The 17,443-nt window shown below is 59.0% G+C and overlaps 3 protein-coding genes across 3 annotated transcripts; all 3 read left to right on the top strand.

Moving 5' to 3' along the window:
* Positions 1-6,576: 6,576 nt before the first annotated feature.
* On the top strand, positions 6,577-7,621 carry TRAVEDRAFT_50286 (uncharacterized protein; the record flags this gene model as incomplete). The annotated part of the gene is made up of 4 exons (XM_008042922.1): positions 6,577-6,788; positions 6,843-6,941; positions 7,372-7,462; positions 7,529-7,621. 4 exons carry the CDS (start codon positions 6,577-6,579, stop codon positions 7,619-7,621), a joined length of 495 nt encoding a protein of 164 aa, XP_008041113.1.
* A 3,506-nt stretch (positions 7,622-11,127) lies between these two features.
* TRAVEDRAFT_50285 (uncharacterized protein) lies at positions 11,128-12,919 on the top strand (the record flags this gene model as incomplete). The annotated part of the gene is made up of 2 exons (XM_008042921.1): positions 11,128-11,379; positions 11,438-12,919. The coding sequence occupies 2 exons, from the start codon at positions 11,128-11,130 to the stop codon at positions 12,917-12,919; spliced, it is 1,734 nt and encodes a 577-aa protein (XP_008041112.1).
* Positions 12,920-14,235: 1,316 nt separating this feature from the next.
* Positions 14,236-15,954, top strand: TRAVEDRAFT_50284 (uncharacterized protein; the record flags this gene model as incomplete). The annotated part of the gene is made up of 2 exons (XM_008042920.1): positions 14,236-14,496; positions 14,551-15,954. The coding sequence occupies 2 exons, from the start codon at positions 14,236-14,238 to the stop codon at positions 15,952-15,954; spliced, it is 1,665 nt and encodes a 554-aa protein (XP_008041111.1).
* Between the last annotated feature and the right edge of the window lie 1,489 nt (positions 15,955-17,443).

Here is a 17,443-nt window from a genome sequence, read left to right as displayed (position 1 = left end):
CTACGGACTCTGGGTCGATTCGGGCACACAGTAGGTGCGTCGATTCGGGCACACAGTAGGCGCGTCGATTCGGGGGCTATACTCTGGGGCATAGTAGGTGCTGCAGAGGTGGGGAGAACTCGACGGGAGGAGAGGGCCCGGATTTCGCACTCTGGGCTGGACAGAACGCACAGTAACTTGTGTTATAGACTACTGGTACTATGGACAGCCCTGTCGCGCAATTCGCGCAAAGGACGAGTGCAGGACAGCCGTCGAGAGCACTTCGTGCACTCCGTTGGACGCGGGCGCCTAAACGGGCGTAGCTCGAAGCTGCCAAGTCTCGCCGCTGTCCTCTCTGCCCCGGTCGCCGTCCCGCCTCGCTCACCCGCTCCTGCTCCAGTAACATCGCGCTTACCACCCGTCGTATCCGCCATTTGCTAGCATGAAATTATGCTGGGAGCCGTGGAAGAGGGAATGGTGCCAGTGCATACCGTGACTCGGATCGATCTCCGTGCGACGCGCGCGCGGCCGTTTGTTTGCGCGCCCAGATGACGGGCCTTCGCATTGTGGTTGCGGGAGAACCGGCATCGCAGTCGCGGGAAAGTCGCCCTTCGCCGCCTGCCAGAGTGAGGACATGAGCGGTCGCACTTTTGAGTGCATCGGAGCCATCCGGTGTGTGCAGCGCTGCCGTGAAACGAGCTGTAAACGCGGAATTCTCGCGCGCAGTGCTCCGTGTGCAGCTCGTCCGCCTGTCGCAAGTCTCCCGCCATGCCAGAGCTCCGAGACGCGAAGCCCGGCATCGACATATTCGCTTCGGGCGCTGCGCAGACAAGGTAAGCGTCCCGCAAGTTCTCGGATCGATGAGTTGCTTACCTGCGAGTCCGGGAGACAATTTGCGCGTTCGCGCCAAGTGTCCTCTTCTCGGTCGGCCACGGTGGGAACGAGAAGCCACCAGGACTCCCTTCGCGGGACCGTCAATGGCCCTCGATGCGTCCGGAAGAGCGCGAGACACTCCGCGCACTCGCATGGACGCGGGCGCCTATTCCGACGCAACTCGAAACTGCAAAGGCCGGCGCGGCGTGCCATTGACAGATGTCTTATCCCACTCGCAGAGTTGCCCTATGTGCTCCCCGCTGTGTCTGCACGCTTTCCCAGGTCTGCTCTGCGAGCCGGGCAGAGTCATTAGTCAAAAGCCTGTACCTGCGAGTGAAAGAAACGGTACATACCACCTCGGTGATGTCCTAATCAACGCGTGTCAAAGACGCGAGCCCATGCGCGTGCTTACAGCGCCGGCGCGGGAGGTAAGAATCACTCGCGCGCTATGGGCGCCTATTCCGCCGATCTGTCAAACGTCCAAGTCCGAGTCTCGCCTTGCGGGTTTCTTCCATCCCGCCATCTCCCCCCCATCGTGCATGCTCGCCGTTCCACCTCTGTATGCAGCAGAACGCGACTCGAAGGCCAGAACCGGTGTCTACAAGGCCAGAAAATGAGCAACAGACCTCGGAGAGAACAGATCAGGTACGTACTTCACGTATGTCTGCTCGGAAGTAGCTGCGGCAACCTGTTTCGACCTCGCGTGGCCGCAATGAAGTGCGCTCGGGGCGCGAGACGTCTCTGAGTGCACTCCGGCCCCGCCGGTCGCGTGCTGCACACATGGTGCCGATCTTATGCACACCCGTGAGCATAGCAGATGTCCCTGTGTGCTAGCTCGAAAGGTAAGTGTAATCGCTCAAGACAAAGCCGTGGCGGATGTGTACTCGTGCTCGTCTAGTTTGCAAACAGGACCGAGCGAGTCTCGACCTCATGCGACCTCCGCTTGATGTGCCCGGGACACGGGGCAAAATGTGAGGGCGCGCGTGCACCGCGGGATTTTGTACCGAGTGAGCAGATGCTTGTTTTCGCGAAAGAAGACGAGTGAGGGCTACAGCGTGTCTCGCCGGCCACGATGTGTTCGCAGTGCGCCGGCGCCTAAACCGAGGCTGCTCGCGAGAATGAGGCGAGTCTCACTTGCGACTTGCTACTTATCCGTCGCAAATACGCTGCCATATCCCACCGCCTGCTCATCCTCGTGCTGGTGGACATGCACGGCCATGCTCTGGTAAGTTTGATGTCTATGTGGACCGTGCTATCGGCCCCATCAGTTTGTGAGAAGTGCGACGGACAAATACGGTACATACCCGCTGTGACAAGATGGTCGTCGTTTTTTGGGCTGGCTGGCTGCTCCGAGCTATCCAGGAAGGCGAAAGGAAAAGGGAGGAGGTGGAGACATCGCGAGGTGGCCCCGAATGCAAGTTGGAATGAGAATCAGAAGCGAGGCGCCTAAGTGGACACTGTTTACCGTTCTGTGAGCCGCGTGCCGCCACGCTGCCACCTTCCCTGCCACCAACCGCTCTCACATTCTCCCTCTTGCTTTCCCAGACTCGAAGGCGACACCTACGACGTCAAAGGAGTCAGTAGGAGTGTGCGCAGAAGTAGCAAAGACGGGGCGTGAGTACGTACCAAGCCTTCCGTGCTTGGTGCATCGTTCCGTACCGGGGTCCGGAGTGCGATGCCGGCGCCGAGCGCGTGCGTGCCTGCGGTCCACCGAGCTGCCGGTAAGTCTTGCCAGGAGTCGAGTTGTCAGATTGCTACAAGGACCCACCGTGTTCGTTCACAGGAGCTCACGAGATGCAGCGTGTCTTCTGGCCCGAGTGTGAGTGTCTTGCATATGCTGCTCCCGGAATTGCAGGCGCGAGGTGCCCTGTTACAGCCAGACGATGTCGTTTTCATCGTTGCATGTCCAAGTGAATGCTTTTGAAGAGAACAAGATAGAAGTACTTAGGCGAGAGACAAGGGCAGACGAGCGGTGTGAAAGTGGCTGAAAGATGGTGAATGCAAATGCAAATGCACGCGCGGCCAGCTGCGAGAGACAGCATGGCCGCAGATGCGCGTGAGAGACTGTGCAGGCGACTGGGGAGGGCGCGAGCTGGATGGGCTTGTCCTCGGTCGTCACGTCCTTCGGTTGCACTCATCGTGCACACATCGTGCCATTATCATCTTCCTGAGGAGACTCGTGTGAGCATCAGTGCGGGCTCGCCTCCGGCTTTGGAAGCCACCAGCTTGCCACACTTCAGATGTTGTAACGAGGCAGATAAGTGTTCAGTGCATGGTACAATGCAGATAGGGCAAGGTACTCACCTCTTCCGTTGTAGATGCGCTGGCTCACGGCTGCGATGTCACGCAAGGCCAGCCCATGTCCGTCCAAGAGGACAATCCACTTGATCTAGCCTACACGGGCATCGCCAGCGAAGGTACGCCGCCGTCGTTCCTCCCACTCCCTCGTGTTCTGCCTCTGCACGGAGGGAGCACGAGCCCCGCGCCGACCACCCTGTCCCGGGAGACCATCACGAGGCATGTCTCTTGGGACGAGCGTGTCTGCGTGCGCAAGTCGGTTTGTGTCAGCCATGCCATAGGAGCATGCACGTGCACACGTACCTTTCCTTGTATCCGGCAACCAGAGCAACCGTGTGGCAGATAGCTTGAGATGCTGTGGAGCATGAATAGGCGGTGTTAGTGGGCACTCGAGCAGGATGAAGACGGTAAGCGAACGGAGGCTCAGAGCAGGAGGGTCATGGAGATGTTGGCGATGGGCGGGATGAAGGAGGGGTGGGGCAGACGCAGAGAAACGGTGCGGGAACGTATCTGCCATGAGAATGCGAGTCGCGACTGGCCCGGATCATATGCGGTTGGCATGGGACGGATGCACGACACCGCTGCTGTGCCGCATGCGGGTGCATCGGGTCAGGATCATGGCAAGCGGTTGCTGCCTGCCTGCAGCGCCTGTAGCGAAATCTTCCATCTTCTGAGTTTACGATAGTGGCCACCCGGGGCCGCCGCCCCTCGCGTGTACTGTATTTAGTCTCCGTTGATACACCCAACCAATTGAAACATTTCTTTGTGGCCGTGGTGTGATCGGACATGCCTCAGGATAGACAACATTCAGGGCTCCTTCTGACATAATTTCTGCCCGCTGATGCTCTAGAATAATGCCCTTCTGTTCCCATTCAGAATTTGAATAATCGCCTAACACAGCTGTCCAATTGTCCAGGGCTTGGTCATACTCCCGTCTTCTCCCACCTCAGTGTCCAGAACTGGAGGGGACTGGGGATAATACTGTGTGCAGCACCTGCTCCACACACTATCAATCCTGACCTCTTCATTTCTAGTCTCCCATATACTAGGTTGAGCATGTACATTATTTACGGGCCAAGATACTATGTGATATATTCCGTGCAAAACCAGAGCGGCCGGAGAACCGAAGGTTTGCGCTGATCGGTTGTGTCCAGATCTGAGTGGTCCCGAAGCTGCCGGTGCTCTCGCTTGACCCTGCGTCAAGATCCGGCACCCCTACGTCACTTGCGCGCATGTCGCACATGTGTACTGAACACCGCGCTCGCATTCGGCCGACTCGTCGCGGTTGCAGAAGCCAAGGCGCGAGCGCGAGAGCGAGCCCGGCATCTCTCTCTGCATACCTGCCTTTTACGGTAAGAAGGTTTGACCCGCACATGCATTCGGCGCTTCGCGTCGAGTCTACTTTCGCTTTCACCACCACTAGGGCAACACCACCAGCCTGTGCTATCGCACTCGTTTTGAAACATTTACTGGTTGTGCCGCCAAATTCAGATCTCGATGGAGTGTGTGGTGCTGCGGGGATCTCGGGCTTCCTGGTATTCTCACTCCGGTGCTAAACTCGCCAGGCAACCGCCGCGTGCCTGCTCGTGCCTCAACGCCGACAGCCTCGATTCCGCTTTACTGGCCCTGCACGAAGGGATCGTAACGAAGAGTACCTTGGCCGAAGATACCTGCCGAAAGACGCCCTCGGGCGGTCTAGATCCACCTTCACGCGGGCTTCGAGCGGCTGTAGCAATCTGAACACCGTGACTGTTGCCGAGCATGTTCTCGTAGCTTGGTAAGTACGTCAGATTGCCTGCATAATCGCTCGCCGTGATGTTGGAGGCATCCCGACTGCGTAGCAGGCCCCCCCCCCCGCCTTCCGATCTGGATAGATCTTGTCCTGCCTCTCTGAGAAGGTACATGCACCGTGACGGTCGTTGTGCGCCCCAGCGTGTCATTTTCAACGATATGCCCGCAGCGTGCCCGTATATACGCTCTATATTCAGTGCACAAGTACACAGTGGCAAGGCTACCAGACTACTTGTGCATGAAGTCGACGGAACACCTCAGCCACCCGTGCACCCTTTCTCTCGACCCCTCCATAGTGTCCGATGTATCGGCGTACAAGACGGCTATGTTGATAGCCATGGACGGCTCCCATGCATTGTTCTGGACATTCATCAATGAGGTATGTCGAGACTCTGTTGTCTGAATGGTAGGCTCACTCTACAAGTTTGCAGATTTTGTTCACTCGATACCGCACCTCAAACGGATTCTCCTGAGGCGAAGACGCCATCCGCTAGGAGACCCCAATGTCCAGAACGACTGGACCCACGGTGCACACAGTGAGTTTGGTCATTTGACAGTGGACACTGGTGTCGCCCAATCGCGCGAAATCATTACTAACTTTGTTTGTCGCTCCCAGTATGATATCGCGAGGGCGACGTTGTCGTACTTCGATGGCGGCAGGGAGGCGAGGCAAGTATCATGAATGAGGGGGCGCGTCGCCGCGAGTGGAAAGACGCGACACAGAGTGCGGCTCCCATGCGGCAGGCATGTACTTATATCACTGCTTGCATGAGCAAAACCATCCTGGTCGTTGGCGGGCGTGACTAGTATCCCGCATGCGCGTGCCACATATACATATACTACAGGCCCGAGGGATGGTGCGAGGGACAAGACTTGATGAGAAGCTCGTATGGCGGGATCAGTGCGAGCAGGTACATAGTGGCATGTCCGTGAATGCTGCGCTGCACACTCCTGTCGTCGTGGCCGCGCCTGCGATATGACGGTGTGCATCATCGTGCCGTCATGGGCGGACACTGCACAAGGGGTGTCAACGCGACTTTGCTCGTGAGTGTCGCACACACGCAGTACGAGGCCGCACAAAATATATTTCACAATTGTTTACATATGGTACTGGATTTGATACATGCTGAGAGACGACGAGGAAGGGATATGGGGGGACAGAGATGTTTGCATAGACAGTGGGGGCGGGCGTGGAGATAGGCCCCCGCTGTTGTTACTCCTGCCCTTGCCGACCTCCACAAACTGCGACCTCCGATGCCGTATCAAGCCCGATGCGACGTTGCTCTTGGACTCTCGAAACGGGGGCGGTCCGTGGCTCCTCGCGTACCGAGCGCCGGCCGTCCGAAGCGAGCGTGCTGCGTGTCCTGGATCTGTGGATCGCGACGCGACGGTGAAACGCACCGCACCGCGTAACTATACATCGCCCTCCCGCGGTCCGTCCGTGCCTATCCTCTCCCGCTCGCCCCGTATCCCTCGGCTGAGCGTGTCGTATCCTGGTAGGTGCGCCGCCCGGAAGGCTCGGTGGGTCGTCCCGAGCCTCTCGTAAGATCGTTGCCCTGTCCCGGCAGTCAGCAGTCAGCCGTCTCCGCGCGACGGGGGAGGGCTGGGCTCGAGTGCATGGTCGCCGCACGGGCCATGGTACGACGGGAGCGGAGGACGGCCCTAAAGCACGCCGAGGATAGATACGAGCTCGGTTACGACGCGGGCGTACTCACCCTCTCCCCTCCCTTCTACACTCGCTCGCAGCAATGTCGCCGGGCCCCTCTCCTTCCTTCGTCGTCGCCTGCTCCAGCGCTCCGAGACCTGCGGCGCCGTGCGCCCCACAGAACATCATGCTGCGCGCAGCGGTATGTCAGCCTCTCCAGGATGTCCATGTTTGAACACTGACCTTCCCGTTCCAGCTATGCGAGGCGGGTGGGCGCGCGGTACGGGTGGCATGAAGGCGTGCGCGGGAGCATCGCGCTGCGCTTCAGGCTCAGCAGTGGGCGGTACGCGATCCGGTATGTGTCCCTCTCGCAGTTTGCACACATGCTGACGTCCTGGAAGGGGTCAGCCACGGTACACGCAGCATGCCGCATTGGGTGCGCTTTTCCGGTGTATGGCGTTGCTCGGGGCTTTGTGTGTTCGGCGGCGGTCCTGGTAAGTGTGTGCCCTCGTCGAGCAGGTCTTAACCGCCTCGTGTGTATCTCTAGGACTTCAAACAGCTGTCTGCCCTTTCGTGAATCCTGGTAGGTCAGCGCATACCCCCGAATACGAGAACGCGCCTGACCTGCCTTCTCCAGGTCCCCCGGTGGGCGCTGGGCGTGCACAGACAAAGTCTGCGTGCTCGTATTCACCGGTGCCCGCGAGGCGACGTCTTCGGCGCTGTAATGTATGGTGAGTCAGTCTGGTATCACATCCAAGGGTACGCCATACACTTTACCTATACAGATACCCGCGCACGGGGAAGCAGTCCTCGGCGCAGTGCCTACGGCCTCGACATCTGTTCGTCGTGTTAGGCGCGCTGCTGGAGACCCACAAGGTGAGCAAATACTTCGCGCACGTATGATCGACGGTCAAACTCACCATTATGCCTCGTCCCGTATAGCCTCAGTACATCGCCTGCGACAACGACGCGGGAGTTCGGGCGGACACGGCGCAGCGGTATGTGAAGGGCCCCGCGCGGGATGAGAGGTCATAGCGTAGGTCCCTGTGAATACACGTAGATTAGTGCAGCAGGCGCAGCGCGCTACGATACGGTACATGCAGCCTGGGCGACTCCGCCCGCGTCGCGCGCCGGCGTGTCCTGTGCGATCACGGTGAGTGCGATTCCGCCCACGCCCCGCGACACGGTGATGAACTCACTCACTTGGCGTTCCAGCAGTGCACACCCGCGCTCTCCACGGCCACAGGGCCGTCGCGTCGACTTCTCCAGCGTCGAAGGTACGTTCACGCGATCCAGCGCGTCCGCACGCGAGGCCCCTGACGTTCCCATCTCCAGCACTAACGCGCCATCGGGGTACAGTACGGGCGGCGGGCATCGTAGGCAGGGCCCCCGGAAGCCGGCGGCGGGGAGGGGAGGAGAAGGTGAGGAGGGCGGCGACGTAGGTAGATCCCTATACGTACATACATAGCGTCTCGGCGGGGAGTGCGGGCGGCGGCGCCGCGAGACTCCCTTCGCGGAGTGGGAGGCGGTGTGCGCCGTGCTATGGCGTGCGCATAGCGGCGGGGCCGCCGTCTCCCGCCCTCGCCCCGGCTCCTGGACCGCACCGACGCGCCCCGGGCACGTGTGTCCAGCACGCCGTCTCCAGCGACGACTCGGCGCGACGCGCACTCGGTAGAGGCTCCGCTGTCCGCTGCCAGAACCACGAGCGAAGCACGCGCCGCACATGCCTCCCTCGCCCGTCGCGCAGACGCCGCCGCCGTGCAGCCCAATGCCAGGAGGTGTGGCGTGCACCTGTTCCGCCGGGGACGGGCACACACTGCACCTACTGGCCGCGGGCTGCACTGGCCAGCCGCAGGGCACCCCGAGACGCGCCCGCGCCTGGCTGCGCTCTCAGCACGCATTGAGGAGTGTCCTGCGAGGCTTGCGAATGGCCTGGTGAAACGGCGCGGCCTCTTGGGGGCGAGCGCGCCGCGTGTCGTGTCCGCCCAAAACGGGCGAAATCCCCGCGCGGCCGTCAAGACGCAAAGCAGGCGATCGGCTCTACAACTCCCGGGGCCGGCGCAGGCGGTGCCCACGACCGTCCCTGCGACGTGGCGCGGCGTTCGGGCGCGGGACGCGCGCGGGGCAGGCGCAGCGCAACGGGCGTCGGGCGCATGCGCATGAAATCGGCCGCGAAGACGCGATTTTTTTGTGCGCGGATCGCGCTGCGCGTCGGCGTGCACGTGCATCCTGGTGAGTAGAGCCCACGCTCGCGTTTGGGGAGGCTCACGGCGTGGCGTCGGAGCACGGCGGCGGGGACATTGTGCCGAGCCGGGGTGCTCGGGCGCACCTGGGGGGGACGGGGCGAGGGGCGGCTGGGGTGAACGGTAGGGCGGGTGGAGAGCGTCTGTGGGAGTGTGCATACCGAGTTTTAGGGCTGTAGGGCGCGGGACGGGCGCGGGACGGCGGGGGGAAGCCAGAGTGTGTGCTGTGGCCTATGAAACCGGTCGAGTTTGACGAAATCGGCTGTCTGCTCGGATCGTGCGGAAACGCGGTGTGTCGGTGCACCGAGGGCCGTGTATGCCTTTCGGTTCGTTTTGGAGTCGTCCGGGGGTGATATCGATGCGAGGGGGGTACACTGTGTCTTGAGGCTTGATGGTGAGGACAAAGTGCCGTAGCCGCCGCTGATGTTGTTGCGCCGCTCTAGAATTTTGGTGGGTGGTCGATGCAGGTACGGCGAGCGTACACACAGAGATGGGGACCGATACGACGCATGTAGCGAGCGCGATTCGCGTTTCTATGTCCGTGGGCGCTGAGAAACCGACACTGTCAGCGCAATTCGCAAGGGCTCGACCTACGAACGCACCCAGACGAAGAGCATATAGTCATGCTTCGATCTGTCCCGGAATCGCGCGCGCCGGAGCGCAAAACGTCGCTGGGGCACGGGCGGAAGTTCGTGGGAGGTCGCAGTCGAGCGAGCAAGATTCCGGGCGCAGGACGTGTGCAGCGTCTTCGTGCGTGTGGAGGTGTCGCGATACGCGCTCGTCCGACGGGCGTGTGCTGTACTTGTGGCGGAAATCGATGGGCGCGAGCGCCGCGAGGCGTCCGCAGAGGGTGTGTGCGTGGCGCTTGTCCGGACTTTGCGAGCGCAGATCGTGTCGCACTGGTATGGCGGCTCGTCAGATTCGAGATTGAAGTGTTATGCACGATTCCCCGTGGATCCGTTACGTACGAGTTGCATCATGAAGTCTGTGGGACGTTAGTGGGCGTCGATTGCGCCGGTGTAGGTCGAATTCCGGGCGCAGTACGGAAGCGGCGGCTTCGCTCTGTTGAATGTGGCATGTAGCACGACCGACGAGCATTCGCTGAGAGTTTGAAGTCGAGGTGCGAAGTTTTGCATCTTCTGCCGGCAATAAAGGTGCGTTTTTCGTCGATATCGCACTGTTAGAGCGTAGAGGACGGCCAGACAATGTTGGGCCGGCCGAAAGAGAGGCAATGGGAGCGTAGAGAGCGCACCAGAAGGGAGGACGCGAGGGACAAGCGAGGACGGGCTACAGACACAAGCAAGGGAGGACGGCAGACTCGGCGCGGACTGCAGCAGAGGACAGGCGTGAAAGCGACCGAGCGATTGCGGAGGGGCACCGGGAAGCGGCGTCGACGCAGAGGAGGGCGATCGACAGGAGCACGTCGAGCTCTGAGTGGGTGAGTGAGTGAGTGAGTGAGTGAGTGAGTGAGTGAGGTAGCAGTCAGTGAGTGAGGCAGCAGTCGTTCGAGCGAAGCAGTCGTCCGCAAGAGCACGCCGCAGCCCTAACCTCGCCCGACGCGTGACGTCATCGTCCTGAGCCCGCGACCGTATGCGGTAGGGTGGGCGTCTCCTACTGGCGCCTCTATCATAGGGCCCGGCGGACCACCGCGTTCACTCTTACGCTCGCTTTACTCCGCTTACCACTTCAGGACATGCTTTCCAACACCTCACCCGATGCGTACATGTGCAGCCTGTGTAGCAAGGCTGAGGTATAGTACGTACCGGTACACGGTCCAGGCCGTAAGTTTTTGTTGAAAGTCACATGAGTCGCTCTACTAGTCTCTCCGACTCTGAGTTTTACTGTCTCACTTAACCCCCATTCCTCAGATACACTCAATCCTCCGGCATTGAAGAGCCTACTTGAGATATGGGCCCTGCTACTGCGATGCATTGCCTGCGATGCAGCGCTCACTCACCCCATACTCATTGACATGCCACCAGCAGTAGTGGATCCGGCCACTGCGATGACGACTCGCCCCTGGTTTCGCACTCGTAGATGCGCTGGGTCCAAGCTGACCGCTCGAATTATTTGAAATCTTCAAGTTCAGCCGCACAGTGCCTCGCGCGGCGGGACTTGGTGCGCGCCCTGTCCAAAATGGTGGCGTCAACACCGCCCGCCCCGCGCATTGTATGGGCCACAGGACATTTTCGGTGGGTCCACGCGTGGTGCGCATCCGAAAAACATATAAGGCCGGGGCTTCCTTTGTATCCTTCACCAGTTGCATTAACACCTTGACAAACTCGACGACCCGCTGCAATGGACCCCTCGACTTTCGTGGAGCATCGCTGCTTCCTGCTTTGCGAAATTTTTGAACTCATCCTCGACTGGCTCCCGCTGCCCCAGAGGGAGCGCACTCTCGCGTCGCTTGCGGCGACGTGCAAAGCGCTGAACCAGGCATCCACACCCGCACTATGGCACTCTCTCGACAGCCTCAGACCGCTCTTGAAGCTGCTTCCGTCCAATTCATGGAACAAAGTCCGTGACGAGTCTGGTCGCTTTCCCTTCCTTGTGAGTTCCCGTACCGGTCACTCCATTCCGCACGTCGACTGATCAGAGACCCTCACAGAGACTAGTTGATTGCGACGAGCCTGTCGACCGTTGGACGCGGTTCAACTACTACGCCCGCTATGTGCGGCGTCTCAACTGGGACCACCCATCGGACATGTATGCCTACCCCCTGCATGAGCTGCTCGATCATCATCCGCCTGCCAACCCGCTCCTGCCGCAACTCCGCACCCTCGTTTTCCACGACAGCTATCCCTACTTCACCTTGGTCCGTTTCTTCCTTACGCCAACTCTCGAGCGCCTCAAGATTAAAGCGCACACTATCTATGAGCCTGACGTTGTATCGCTCATGAACGAAGTGGTTGCCAACCACAAGAACCTCCGATACCTTTCCCTTGATTTGTGCCGCGATGACGGTAGTGTTTTGAGGGGGGGCTTCGTCTTCAGCAAGCGCCTGGCAGCCCCCACGGACGCAGAGGCTAGCGCCCTTATGTCACTCTTCCGCGCGTTGCCGGATCTCCAGGTGTACCACGGCCTTCTCAACATGTCCGCCGCTCGCACAGAAGCACTCGCCGCGCTCCCCAGGCTCGCGACGGTACACATTGACATCAAACGGGCCGAGATCAAAACGGTGGCCGCGGCCGCTCGCCTCCGAGTCCGCGACCCGTATGCTGGTCTGTGGTTCGCCTCGCTCACGTCGCTGTCCCTCTCCCTTGACCGGCTAGACAAGGACACGGAGACTTTCCTTGGCGCCATACAGAGCCCCGGCCTGCAGAAGCTGATGATCGACTTCGAGGAGCAGCCCGACACCGGCATGGTCCAGAAACACTGCGCCGCCATCGCGCGCGCGCCGTACCGCGACTCGTTCACCACCCTCGAACTCGTCTGCGAGTGTTACAAGGACAAGGACGAGAGGCGTGACCGGCTGATTGTCGGAGAAGCACTCCGGCCGCTCTACGCCCTCCCTGGCATCCGCACCGTCATCGTCCGCAGGTTCGTGCTCTTCGCTGGCTCGGACACACTCCGCGACATCGCGCAGGCATGGCCGCGGCTCGAGATCCTCTCGCTCGCTTGCGTTGACATGTGGGAAGAGCGCCGCCCCGACGACCCGCGCATCGTGGTGGCCGACTTGGTGCCGTTCGTGCTTGCGTGCCCACGGCTGCGCGGGCTGGACATCGAGCTCCACGCGGTGGAGGTGCCCGACGCGGCGGCGCTCGCGCAGCTGCTGCCTGGCTCGTCGCAGAGCGCGCTCGAGTTTCTCGCGGTGAACTACGGGCCGATCGTGGATGCGCAGCGGGTTGCGGACTTCCTGCTGCACGTGTTCCCGGCGCTGAGGCTTTTGTGGCATACTGGGGTGAATGGAGTCAGGCCGTACTGCGAGGAGCCGTATACCTACCAGCGCGAGTGGGAGGAGGTGCGGAAGCTCGTCGAGCCTCCGCCCAGGGAGGGGTCCGAGTCCTGGACGCCCACAGACAGGCGCGATATGCCTCTGGGGCCGTTCGTAGTCGATGAGCCGCTCTTGAATCGTGTTATGTGGAAGTGATAGAGGTCACGGTGCGTGCCGGTCGTCCCGTTCTTCGAACGCAGATCCTCGAGAACTTTACTTCGAAATGTTTACTTACCACACATGTCTCCCGACCTTCCCCTTAGACTCGAAGTGTTACGGTCAACTGACTTGTTCTCGACTCCCTAGAACTTTGCGACCACTTGTAATTTTACTCCTATTAGGCTTAAATAGTTCACTCATGCCTGCTCTCGAATTCTGTGACTTGTATTGATATATATCAATTCTATTCTATGGCGATTTATGCGTCTGAGTGCCTTCATCTCTAGATCTTCGCATGCCATTCGCGTGTTTGACGGAATTGATAGCGCAAATCAGCAAAATCAAAGGTAACCGGTACCTGGCAATATTGCATGGTTGTACTATAGGAGGCAGGATTGTTCGTGTGGTCATAGCCTAGCTGGGCTCGTAAACTCGCCTCGTGTTCAACAATCCACTGGTCACAGCCACGCGACGATGCTGGGCGTCTCCGATCGCGCCACCGTTCGGCACCTTGACGGAGTGACTCGTTCACTTTCACCCTCCCTCAACTTAACCCTCATTTGACACCGCCGAACTCCGTATACTCATCAATTATATTCAAAGCCCTCGCAACGAAGTATAGGGTCTGTCTGATAATTGTCCGCTGTCAGTGTGATGCACCAATGGAACGTTTTAACAACGCGGCAACCGTGCAAGTCTAATTTTTCTCTGAGTCATGGAGGCGAAACGCAGCCTCATTCCAATCGAATGTAAAGGTAACACGGAGGCACTCGAAAGAACTGTACGCTGTATGTGATATCATCACCATATACTGCAGTGGTAGGTGAGTAAGCGACTCGGAGCCTCGACGCTTGGACCGCGCCAGCCGTCAAGTTAGCCACGCCACAGCTACTTTGTAGGTCCTCTCAACTTCTCAGCGTTGATTGGCCACCGCGCTGACTCCTATAACTAGCCTCCACTAAAGTGTTACTTACCATGCGAACGTTCGCAGGTGCGTTTCACCCCTGACGCATAAAGTTCTTTGACAGCGGAGCACTGAGTCGGCCCGTGCGCTGGCCAGGAGCCACACCGCTTGGTTGTCTGATTGGGGGGGTCAAAGCTGTCTGCGAGCTGCATTGACTATGTGCACTGGGCGGCGGTCCAAGCACATCCGTGCAGAGCCCATATAACCGCCGACCTGACCACTGAGCTGACACTATCCGAGTCTCTCACCTCCTCGCCAGCGCACCAAACCTTTCGCAAGACGATACAAAGTAGTATGTTGATGCACTGAAATCCATAGAATCACTGCTAACCCCCTTTCATAGACGACGATGAACTACTCCACAGTCACTGCAGCGCACCGCTGTCTGCGCATTGGCGAGACCCTTCAGGTCATTATCAACTCACTCCGGGACCCAGACGCTAAGGCGCCTCTGGCGGCTGTGGCGGCACTCGCGAGGACGTGCAAGATGCTGCACGAAGCAGTACTACCTACGCTCTGGAGGTACCAAAACAGCTTCAAGCCACTTCTGCGGCTGCTTCCTTCTGACTCATGGTCGGAGATCCTCGACGAGCACGGCGACAGCATCTTTGTACGTCTCTCATCTTGGCCGTAGTGTACCGTGCTCATGTGTTACTCCCTACAGCACATCATTGACCCTAGTGAGATCGAATGGACGCGGTTTGACCACTACGCCCTACACGTGAGGAGTATTGGGCATCCGGAAACATCGAAGATCGCGCTTGACACTTGGCGTGTGCTCTCCGATCACCGCCCTGGGGGCCAACCACTTCTCCCCCGACTCCGCGCGCTCTCGCTGTATGAGCCTGGAAAAATCTACCTTCCATTCATACACCTCTTCCTCGCCCCGACTCTCATCCACCTAGAGCTCGCGTCAGCAAACTTCAACCAGCCTGCCATCATGTGCCAAGTCTTCAAGCATGTAGGCGAAACGTGCGAGCAAGTTGAGTTTCTCCAACTCTCGGTGGAGACGATTGACGACGACGACGATGACGACAACGAGGACGACGAAGAGGATTCGACCCCGCAGAAGCTCGATAGTAGCATAAGCGACGCCCTTGCACAGCTCCTCCGCGGCCTGCCGAAGCTTGAGTGCTATAGTGGTAATTCGGTCGCCACATCCGCTAGCTGCATAGAGGCTTTGGCGGCGCTCCCTAAAGTCGAACTGGCGACCCTTCATGTCTTGCCGGAGGAGATGGATATGCTCGCCGTGTCCACGGCGTCCCGCCCGCGCGATGGGCAATGGTTCAATGCGCTCCGCAGCATATCGCTTCACGTGGACCAAATGGACAAGAGCACGGCAGCGTTCTTCGGCGCCATACAGAGCGAAGACCTGGATTGCCTGCTGATAACATCTTCCATCCAGCCCGACTCTGCCACAACCAAACGCCACCTCGAACTCGTCGCGTGCCCCAACCTGACGACCGTAAGACTGGCGCTGGGCCATACATTTGCCGGCAACCCTGGCTCTCATACACTGGACGTCGGGGAGGTGCTCCAGCCTCTCTACGCCCACCCCAATATCTCCTCCCTCGACATCCAATGTTCCTCGTTGATCGTGAGCGCAAACGCAGTGCGGGACATCGCGAACGCATGGCGAGATCTCTCCAGCCTTCAGCTCGTCAGCATCGACCTGCCGCTCCCTGTGGTCGATAAACCATTACTCACCCTCGAAGGCCTCATTCCGCTCGTGGTCAACTGCCGGTGGTTGGACCACTTGACGCTACCCGTGAGCGCGGACGAGGTGCCGGATGAAGCTATGCTCGCGCAGCTGCTGCCCAAATCATCGGCGTGGTGCATATTGCGTGAGTTGACCGTGGCTTACGCGCCGATTGAGAACCCCGATCAAGTGGCGTACTTCTTGCTGCGTTTGTTTCCGGAGCTACGCGAAGTGCATTATCGGGACGCGGATGAGCAACTCCCATACGAGAGCGAGTGGGGAATATTCGAGGACAAGTGGGAGGAAGTGCAGGAGCTGCTGGAGTGGCATTGGGAGTCCGATGCTGACGAGGCACTTCGGGTGGAATAGACTATCTTAGATCTTCTCAGTCCTGGACACTTACATTGATACTTGTGTATTGCATTACGCTACACCTCTTGAGATGAAGCACTTACCACCCTATCACGCTCATTCATATCTTAGCATTACAACGTTTATATATCCCGCGAACTTACATTGCAAGCAAGTATGCTGACCCTGGCGTATATACTCGCGTCACCTCAACATTCACGTCATAAATATCTCTCTGTTGTTTCTACATACATCATTTTCATAACAGCTGAAATGGCCATGAACGTCGTTTGAATGGGCGTCTCCGATCCTTCTCCGATCCAAATTGAGTGAGAGCACCGCTTGGCGCTTACTACTAGGATGTCCGAGAGAGCGTCATCGGAGCCGAGTCGAGCTTGCCCGAACGCTTTGCTGCACCTTTGCTATGTCGTCTTTTGTCACTTGTGAGTCAGCTAATAGGCGACGATGAACTGTTACTCGACCCGACCCACAACATGGTGCGGAGCGCCCGGGCCTTGCGGCTTGACCGTTTACTGAACTTGTGATGTCGCATTGACCGTCAAGTCATACATAGCGTGCCCCCGCAACGACCGACGAAATGGTACTGGCAAAGTCCGTGAAACGGCCGCGAGCGGCGCCATGCGGCGATGCAGGTACGCCTGCACTGCTCCCCTTGAACGCGGGCCATGCGACTGAACGCTTGGAGGTCTCAGTCTCCTTGGACCCGGCGCAGGTTGTTGGTGAGTCTCTTTCTCTGCTCGGGGATGCATTGACCGCGGTGGCTAACGAAGCTTCAAGCGTAGGGCCATATAAGAATACCTCTGATGAACCAATTTCATCGCACTATGCGTCGCAACATGGGCCTACGGCGCGTTGACTCTCACCGCTTGGCTGTCAAAGCTGCCCTGCTGCGGATGCGCCACTCAGGTAGTAGTCCATGCGTACGAATGCCGAGTGCATATAAATGCCTGCGTGGCTAATGAAAGCCACACGCACCGACACACAAACACATTCACAGCCGGAGCATCAAACACAACACACAAAGTACGTCAGCGCGCTACTGGAGACTCACTGAATGCTAATCATCATTGCGCTCTCTTTTCCAGGCTGACAAGCGACAATGAACGCATTATCAATACCCGCAAGCCACCGCTGCCTTGCCATCAGCGAGATATTCCAGTTCATAGTGGAATGGCTCTGCTTGTCCCCGAGCGGCAAGCGCACGCTGGTCTCACTCGTGCGGACATGCAAGACGCTGCACAAAGCGTCCGCAGCCGCACTCTGGCGAGATCAACGTAGCCTTGTACCGCTCTTGCGGCTTTTACCATCCTGCGCATGGGAGGAGGTACCCCTCGAGGGCGGTGGACACATCTTCGTACGTCCCTTGTACTGATCTCGTCTTTCCGTATATCGACTGACTGGCCGCATTTGCAGCGGATAATACGGCCCCGCAGACTCGAATGGACGCGGATCAAGTACTACGCTCAGTACGTGCGACGCTTCGTCT

Source organism: Trametes versicolor, assembly GCF_000271585.1.
Source record: "Trametes versicolor FP-101664 SS1 unplaced genomic scaffold TRAVEscaffold_9, whole genome shotgun sequence".
NCBI lineage: Eukaryota > Fungi > Basidiomycota > Agaricomycetes > Polyporales > Polyporaceae > Trametes > Trametes versicolor.
Note: the sequence above shows the minus strand (reverse complement) of the source record. Positions and strands in the feature narration are given on the sequence as shown.